At 38.7% G+C, this 9,948-nt stretch overlaps 1 protein-coding gene across 1 annotated transcript; it reads right to left on the bottom strand.

Annotated features, from left to right (window-relative positions):
• Positions 1–119: 119 nt before the first annotated feature.
• On the bottom strand, positions 120–2,714 carry ccdc167 (coiled-coil domain containing 167). Its single transcript, XM_038962746.1, has 4 exons — positions 2,585–2,714; positions 2,220–2,314; positions 2,097–2,149; positions 120–1,953 (listed from the first exon to the last, which is right to left on the bottom strand). Exons 1-4 carry the CDS (start codon positions 2,630–2,632, stop codon positions 1,847–1,849), a joined length of 303 nt encoding a protein of 100 aa, XP_038818674.1. The 5' UTR covers positions 2,633–2,714; the 3' UTR covers positions 120–1,846.
• Positions 2,715–9,948: the final 7,234 nt, after the last annotated feature.

The following is a 9,948-nucleotide window of genomic DNA, read 5'->3' as shown; positions in this document are numbered from 1 at the left end:
CATAAATATGATCCATTATATCACAGGCTTGTAGAAGAGAGCTTTGCCTCTATGTCATAGTTAGTCATAGTTGATTCTGAGTAGCAATAGAATGGTCAGCCAGAGAAAACAGATTTAGAGATACATTTATTTTGTTTTTGGGATGTTCAGACATAATTACAAAAGAACAATGTTCATACATGCCAAGCATGTAATTATCTTCATTAATTTACAGTAAATATATATAAACTTGTTGCCTCGGGTGAGGGACCAAAATGATGTGAAGCTGTCTGCAGGTAGGAAGGCCTTAATGCGTGCATGAGTAATCAAACATTCTCAATGTAAACCATTTAGATGCACAGGCACTGCTAAAAATGCAATGCCTGAACAAAAAATGGCCATAGGGAGATTCATTTTGGCACCAAAGGCTTGGAATTAATTAAGATGTGGACAAACACACATATACACCCCTTCCTTATTCTAATGGTATACAGTATATGTAGCCCTGTGCCCATATTGACAAAGCATCTCTTGAGTAGGAGTGCTCATATTCGAGATGCTTTGTAAATACAGACCCTTGCAAAATTATGTCAGAGATAAAGCCCAGTCAAGTCTCAGTCTCAGGTTTGGGTGATTTAACTAACAAAGGCATAGTGGTTATTGACCACAATGAGAACTAAAGCATCATTTTGGCAACAGTCTGAGAACACAATCCCAAGGTGCACTATGTAAACCCATTGAGAAGTAGTGTCTTCATACCCTCATCATAGCACAACGCAGGAGCACAACGTGCAATGAAGTCAAAGGAAGAATTGTATACTCTGTCACGCTTGATGAAGAGTTCATGATTTGCATAAGCATTGTGCATGATTTTGCTTTCATGAGTGGTCCTTAAGAGACCATCAGTAACCATTGAAGTGTAGTAAAAATATACCACAGTCTGTATGAAGGGGAAAGCAAAGCTCAGCCCAGGAGTTGATGATGATGTGGATGACTTCGCAACGAACATCCAATTTCTAGTGGCTCAACAAATTAGGCAATTTGAGTACCAAAGCTTGACAGAGCAGAGGTACCTGTGAGCAGAGTGTGAATTACAAGTGGGGATAAACCCTGAAAGAGATATGAGCCCCCCTAAATTAAAAAAGTCATAACTTTGGGGTCTCAAATAATGCTAATTTACCCATTATCCTATTTGTTTAAAATGAAATGTATACTGCTATAGTGGTAAATATGAAAATATAAGCTTATCCCACATGAAACGAACACCCTCACCTCTGGATTATGTTGTTTTTTATCCCCCCCATGTGGCTGCACTTGTCAACCGGGACTGTTACATATTTCAGCTACGATTCAAGTGTCCCGACTTCTCTTTCTACAGAAAAGGTCATTTTGTCAGCAAGACACATCAATTCAGGCTACAAGAGTGTCGACCCAATGACAATTGCCAAATGTCATTATACTTTTGGTGTTTTGTAACAGATTTCACTTTCCATTCATCAAATGACAGGAGTGTACAGTGCACTGTTTGGATGCAGGAATGATTTGAGTGGATGAACATGTGCAGGTAGCCTACTTTTGAAAAACGGATTTGTTTGACAATAAGATGACTAGATGCCAAATTAAAAAGGTAATACAAAAAAATGACTGGTTAATGACATGTCTTTACTATTTGTCCCATAAAAAAAATGTGAACACTTGCAAGCAGGTGCAAATATAGAAGGTTAAGGGGGGGGGGGGGGGGGGGGGGAGGCCCAAAATGTCACCGTATAATTCGCACAAATGGCTGCATTAAGGCTTTTAGCTGCCAAAGCAGTATTTGGTCCTGATGAAGATGTAACATAACACACTAAAATGAGCTAATTCTTATTCAGTAGTGGATAAAGGCGTAGTAGAAGAGAGCACTGACGGCCAATAGAGCAACAGAGAGCACCATATTCCTCCTGTTCTCTCCTCTCAACACCTCCAGCTCTTTATCTAAATGAGAGGGAACAAGCGTTAGTCCACAATGTACCACACACACCATTCATTCAGGATCCAGTTTCACAATAACACTTATACTACAATTCTACTATATGAATTGTGTATAACATTTTCCATGAAACAAACGTTTTCCTTACCATACTTTTGCATCCTTTCGTTCATTATCGTCATTTCATCCTCCAGCGATTGTCTGTCGAATAGAGGGAGATTAGGAATTGTGCTTTCAACACCATTATCATCGTTTTCATCATAATCGTCACCTGTCTTGATCCGAGAGCTCCTCGCGCCGCCGTCTGAACTCTGCCCTCTCGATACTATCGTGACATCGCAACCGTCGCTCCTCAACACGATCAATCTGTGTAGGGGACATATAAACGATTAAATATCTCTGGCCATAACATTGGGTGACACCTGTGAATTGTCGCAAACGTGGCTCCCTAATATGGTAGCAATATACTTCGCCTCTTCCTCTCTGGCTAAGGTGAGCTCACGCATGGTATCCAACGTTTGAATGAAGCTTGTTAGTTAACGTAGCTAGCTAGCTAAACTTGCAAATTCCAGAGCAACGTAACATTATTCCACGTCACGTAAGAAACCTTAGAGTTACAAATAGTTTGTGTCTTACTTCGCTAGCAACGCTGACTTTCTCTCTCTTGTCCTTAGATTTGGTCATTTTGTGAGAAAAAACACACCAAAGTAAACGGCCTGCTGAGGGTACAATTATTATTATTCTTGGGGTTTCTGCGACTCTGTGGGAGGATCTAATCTCGGAAAATGCCACCCCTAGCTGTGTGGAGGGTAAGCGATAGTGCACGAAGGTGAATGTTGTGCACATGCGATACAAACCATTCTTTATTAATGTAGGCTACTATTGCACTTTTAATCTAGATTCTAGAGCTGCTGTGCGTATAAAATATCAAATAATATTGTTGCCAGTGATGCCCCTTGTGATATTGCAGTCAATTGAGCCGACACTCGTAAACCGCAGTCAGCCATTCGCGCGCGTTAGTTGCGTTAGTTGCCTCAATTGGGATGCGCGAATTACGGTAACAAGTAGGGAAACTAGGTCTGATGCATTCTCAGCACAGATATATAGTTGTATTTGTCACATACACATGCATGGTTAGCAGATGTTCATGCGAGTGTAGCGAATTGCTTGTAGATAGAGACGATAGCTACAAATCGTTCCAAGCAAACAGTTTGAAGCACACTTATTCAATCTTCCACGATACCAAATCGTTTATTTCATTTTCTTGTTTTATCAAAAATCACTGATATCACGGGTAGAGTGAGACTGCAGAGGCTGCAGTAGCCAACCGGGGGTGCTGTTTTAGCAAATGTTAAATTGTGAAAGCGAGACGCGTTTACGGTCATGACATACAATCACAGTACACACACAGCAAGATCTGAGTGAGCTTGATATGTTTTTCATTGTATTTCATTAGATTATATATTTTTGAAAAAATAAAAAACCCGCACACTGCTCTTACTAGTATCACTGCTCTTTAATAAGCTTTACGTTTCGGCCTCAAGGCCTTCGTCATAGCTTTTGTGAGTTTTTTAAATTAGCACCCTTATGTAGACATAGCTCCACCCACATCCGTTCAATGCATCGAATGAGGTTGGAGTCGAGGGAAAATAAGTAAGTGTAAAATAACAATGTGCATTTCATAAATATTCTAATGAAGTGTGTACATAAAACGTATTAAACACGTCTGTAAAACCACAATAAGGATATCGACCCATCAAGCAAGTTTTCATAAAGCATTGGGTACAATGTTTTATGAAGCTGCCAGCCACAAAAGAAAAAGTGCCAGGCTCTTTAACGCCCTCTTCCGAATGGTAGCTATAAATGCAGAGGTCGCGCACAGTGTAAATATTTCTGCCACCCACAAACAGGAAAACGGTTGCAAATAAATTACATTATTACGTGCTCCACCACCCATGTCATCTTGATTAAATGTCCACGTGGGCTGTGTTATGTAGGTAAAACCTCTCATTCTCTCAAACAGAGAATTAGTGAACATAAAATTTCAATCAGGAGAAACGACAGGGATTATCCAGTCGTAGTATATTTTAATTACCAAAAACATGACATTTCTACCTTTTAGATTTTGTGGCATAATTTTGTGGCATAGAGAAAGTTAATAAGATATCAGACAGGGGAGGTTATATAAATAATGCCTGAGCAAAATATACTGTTTTTGTTTTTTTCACCCTCCAGACATTATTTCCTAAAGGTCTTAATGATGAAATGCATATGTATGTTATGTTGTAAATGTGAACATTAATTAATGCCTCCACTTCAGATTACAATGATGTTTTTCTTGCTTTGTACGCAATATGGTTTTACAGACGTGTTTAATACGTTTTATATACACACTTTATTCGAATATTTATGAAATGCACATTTTCTTATTTTCTCTCGACTCCAACCCCATTCGATGCATTGAACGGATGTGGGTGGATCTATGTCTACATAAGGGTGCAGTGGCGGTCAGTGCCGTTTATGATGAGGGAGGAAGATTTTTTTTCATGAGCATTGCGTTTCTATTACAGCATGTTGGATGACTGTTATTCATATTCCATTCACCCAGTTCAATGTAACATCAATAGGTTTAGACTACTACATGATACTCAAATGTTCCCTATACCCATCATGATTTTGCTACAAACTAGCCTATGAATGAAAGTTTACAACATAGGTGCACACAGGTAGAGAGAAAAATTTGGGATGACAGACAGTGACACGTGGACAGACAGTGACACATTCAATACCGCCTTGCACACTCTTGCCTGCATCAACCTTATCTAGGGTGTAATCATTAATCCAACAGTTGCAATCAAGAGTTTCTATTGGACAAATTCAGTTATTTTATCCCCTTTTTGTTTACTTCCGTTTAAGAAACATTTTTAATCGGTGGGAATGAATACACCCCTGATCGCGCATAAACACAGTTCACTTTCATAGCAGCCACGTTGTATTCATTCTAGCCTCTATGCACTCTCCTCCTCTCACCTTTTCCCTTCATTTGTGGACTTCAATGAACAACACATCAGCTGCATGTGACCAAGTGAAAAAACCTTTCCAAACCATGTCATAACCGCTACACACAGCCTACATCATTGTCCCCATATTAGCTAAAGTAATGTCCTAGTCAACATAGCTAATAGAACTAATGCGTTAGTAAACCCACTACAATCATGCAGTAACGTTACAGTGTATAGTCAGTAAGTAGTTACACCGGCGGTCCCCAGTGGCAATAAATTAATAAAACCAAAAGCTTACCTTGATTTGGAAGAGTTCCAGTGTTGTGTTGGATAGTCATAGCCAGCTAGCTAACATAGCATGACGCTGTTTGAGCCGGGTGTTTGAGTAACTAAACTACCCAGCTAAGTAAGTGAAACTGAAAGTGAAAAAAAGACTCTCTCTCTTGCTTCTCCTTCATTTTTGAATAAATACATTTGTTCAAACTATTAAACTATTGTCTTTCTCTCTCTTTGAGTCAACTACTCACCACATTTTATGCACTGCAGTGCTAGCTAGTGGTAGCTTATGCTTTCAGTACTAGATTCATTCTCTGATCCTTTGATTGGGTGGACAACATGTCAGTTCATGCTGCAAGAGCTCTGATAGGTTGGAGGATGTCTTCCGAAAATTGTCATAATTACTGTGTAAGTCTATAGAAGGGGGTGAGAACCAAGAGCCTCCTGGGTTTTGTATTGAAGTCAATGTACCAAGAGGAGGATGGAGGCTAGCTGTCCTCCGGCTACACCATGGTGCTACCCTACAGAGTGCTGTTGAGGCTACTTTAGACCTTTATTGCAAAACAGTGTGTTTTAATCAATTATTTGGTGATGTGAATATATTTAGTATAGTTTTAAAAAGGATAACTTCTTCAATGTTTTACAATTTAAATTTTTATGAAATTCACTGAGGAGGATGGTCCTCCCCTTCCACCTCTGAGGAGCCTTCACTGTAAGGGTGCTAATTTTTAAAAAAGAGGCCGATTGTCACGCCCTGACCTTAGAGATCCTTATTATTCTCTATGTTTGGTTAGGTCAGGGTGTGACTCGGGTGGGAAAGTCTATGTTTTCTATTTCTTTGTTTTTGGCCGAGTGTGGTTCCCAATCAGTCAGCTGTCTATCGTTGTCTCTGATTGGGGATCATATATAAGTTTTCATTTTCCTTTTGGGTTTTGTTGGGATCTTGTTTTCTGTTTAGTGTCTGTGCCTGACAGAACTGTTCACTTTCGTTTTTTGTCTTTGTTATTTTGTTTTGGTGTCATCAATAAAAAGACGATGTACGCCTACCACGCTGCGCCTTGGTCTCCTTCTACAAACGAGAGCCGTTACACCGATACGATACTTGAGGCCGATACGTAAAGCTTATTAAAAGCAGTGATACTAGCAAGAGCAGTGTGTTGGTTTCTTCTTTTTTCTCATCTTATTCAACTGTTACCATGCACCTGCAAAAAAAGATAGCTCAGATGTGCAAGTGACTTTTGAATTAGATTATATATACACTACCGTTCAAAAGTTTAGGGTCACTTAGAAATGTCCTTGTTTTTGAAAGAAAAGCACATTTTTTGTCCATTAAAATAACATCAAATTGATCAGAAATACAGTGTAGACATTGTTAATGTTGTAAATGACTATTGTAGCTGGAAACGGCAGATTTTCTATGGAATATCTACACAGGCGTACAGAGGCCCATTATCAGCAACCATCACTCCTGTGTTCCAATGGCACGTTGTGTTAGCTAATCCAAGTTTATCATTTTAAAAGGCTAATTGATCATTAGAAAACCCTTTTGCAATTATGTTAGCACAGCTGAAAAATGTGTTGATTAAAGAAGCAATAAAACTGGCCTTCTTTAGACTAGTTGAGAGCTGGAGCATCAGCATTTGTGGGTTCGATTACAGGCTCAAAATGGCCAGAAACAAATAACTTTCTTCTGAAACTCGTCAGTCTGTTTTTGTTCTGAGAAATGAAGGCTATTCCATGCGAGAAATTGCCAAGAAACTGAAGATCCCATACAACGCTGTGTACTCCCTTCACAGAACAGCGCAAACTGGCACTAACCAGAATAGAAAGAAGAGTGGGAGGCCCCGGGGCACAACTAGCAAGTGGACAATTACATTAGAGTGTCTAGTTTGAGAAACAGACACCTCACAAGTCCTCAACTGGCAGCTTCATTAAATAGTACCCGCAAAACACCAGTCTCAATGTCAACAGTGAAGAGGCGACTCCGGGATGCTGGCCTTCTAGGCAGAGTTGCAAAGAAAATGCCATATCTCAGACTGGCTAATAAAAATAAAAGATTTAGATGGGAAAAAGAACACAGACACTGGACAGAGGAAGATTGGAAAAAGTGTTATGGACAGACAAATCTGAGGTGTTCGGATCACAAAGAAGAACATTCGTGAGATGCAGAAAAAATGAAAAGATGCTGGAGGAGTGCTTGACGCCATCTGTCAAGCATGGTGGATGTAACGTGATGGTCTGGGGGTGCTTTGGGGGCGGTAAAGTGGTAGATTTGTGTACAGGGTAAAATGGATCTTGAAGAAGGAAGGCTATCACTCCATTTTGCAACGCCATGCCATACCCTGTGGACGAAGCTTAATTGGAGCCAATTTCCTCCTACAACAATACAATGACCCAAAGCACAGCTGGAATACCGCAGGGCAGCTGCCTTGGGCCACTTCTTTATTTAATATATACCAACGACCTTCCCTATGCCTTAGTTGAAACTCAAGCTACTATATTTGCAGATGATACTACAATTTATGCAGCAAGACAATCGGTTCAACAGGTACAGCAGGCCTTACAAGGAGATTTGTAGAATATCAGGGAGTGGGTTTGCCAAAACAAACTTGTTTTAAACACCAAGAAAACCAAAGTTATTTTGGTATGTTCAACTAGGAAAAGGCCAAAACAGCATGGGATACAATTAAGTATGGGAGGAGTACAAATTGAAGAAGTGGCAGAAACCAAACTATTGGGAGTGCAGCTAGACAACTGCTTATCATGGCCGTCTCAAATAACTAATCTATGTATATAAAAAAAAAAATATTAAAACAGCATGCATAATCAGAAGGATAGCTAAATATTTACCAGGAAAAATTCTTCAGCAAATAACACAAGCATTAATTGAGAGTCAGGTGAACTACTGTTCTGTGGTCAAAGGAAATCCATCATCAAGTGAAGTTAGGAGGCTGCAGAATGCACAGAATAAAGCAGTAAGGATTGTTTTAAGGTGGAGATATGGTTCTTCTGTTGCAGTCATGCGCAGTGTTCTTGGTTGGTCATCAATCGACAAGATAATTGAAAAAAACATGCTTATTTTATTTCATAATATACATAATTTAAAACGGCCAAGTTCTATTCACAACAGTATTCAGTTGGTAAGAGACAGACATTCCGTAAATACTAGGAATAGATTGTCCACCATCTATGCGTTATCCAGACAGAAAAGAGAAATAGGCAAAATAACATTTCGATTTAGAGCAATAAAGAAATTGAATAAATTAACTGAGCAAACTAGAAACCGTTCAATATATAAATTTAAACATTATTTTAAAACGATTTAAATATAATACATAGAAATGTTGTGGGACTATAGTAGATGAAGAATCAATATTTTTTAGATTGAGTATTTATTGGGTCATTATGTTAGTATATTATGTATGTTTGTAATAGTGTGTTATATGTGAAAATGTGTTTGTATTATAAATTGTATTTGAATGTTTAAGGACTCTTGGAAGATTAGTCCAAATGGGGACTAAAAGAGATCCAAATAAAATCCAAATCAAAGCACAGCTCCAAACTATACAATAACTATTTAGGGAAGAAGCAGTCAGCCGGTATTCTGTCTATAATGGAGTGGCCAGCACAGTCACCAGATCTCAACCCTATTGAGCTGTTGTGGGAGCAGCTTAACCGTATGATACGTAAGAAGTGCCCATCAAGCCAATCGAATTTGTGGGAGGTTGGGTGAAAGCTCTTCAGATTACCTCAACAAATTTACAACTAGAATGCCAAAGGTCTGCAAGGCTGCAATTGCTGCAAATGGAGGATTCTTTGACGAAAGCAAAGTTTGAAGGACACAATTATTATTTAAATTAAAAATCATTATTTCTAACCTTGTCAACTTCTTAACTATATTTCCTATTCATTTTGCAACTCATTTCATGTATGTTTTCATGGAAAAGAAGGACATTTCTAAGTGACCCCAAACTTTTGAATGGTAGTATATATTTTTTAAGTGTTAAATAACTACATTTACCATGTCTCTCCCAGTATTCTTTATCTTTATTTTTTTAAAGTAGTAATATTACAGTGAACTTTGATGAACCTTATGTAAAAAAAGAAATCTGTCAAAATGGCTGCCAAACATATTTTGAGATGTGTGCCCTAGTAGATCAATAATCCATTGGCATGAATACTGCAAAGCATTACATGCCCATATTATGCCAGCTCCAATACACATTATATAGTGTTTTTCCAATCTTGTAGCTGGCTTAATATGGGCATGTTATGGTTTGCAATGTTAATAATAATGGATTATTGATCTACGTGTAGCACACAAAGTGTTTACCATCCAGCCACTGCGTTAAAATTGAATTACAATACCTCAAAGTTCACTATAATAGAACAAAACAAGTATTTATCTACTAGTGGCACACATCACAAAACATCTTTAAGATGGCATAATATGGGCATTTTATGGTGTGCAATAGTCATCACGCTGGATTAATTAACTTCTACTGGCACACATGCAAATATACTCTACCAGCCATTTTTAGTGATGGTATTATTTTTACATAGGGGTCATCAAAGTTCACTGTAATAGAACTACTTTGTAGCTATCGTCTCGTATCTGTGCATGAGAGTGCATCCAACTCAGTTCCCCTACCAGAAAAGTGTTGTGCATTTGCGCACCAAATTCAGGCGGAAACTGAAGTGCGGTGGCTTGACTTCGTTTTG

Source organism: Salvelinus namaycush, chromosome 24, assembly GCF_016432855.1.
Source record: "Salvelinus namaycush isolate Seneca chromosome 24, SaNama_1.0, whole genome shotgun sequence".
In the NCBI taxonomy this organism is placed as follows: domain Eukaryota; kingdom Metazoa; phylum Chordata; class Actinopteri; order Salmoniformes; family Salmonidae; genus Salvelinus; species Salvelinus namaycush.
This window is presented reverse-complemented; position numbering and strand designations above follow the sequence as displayed.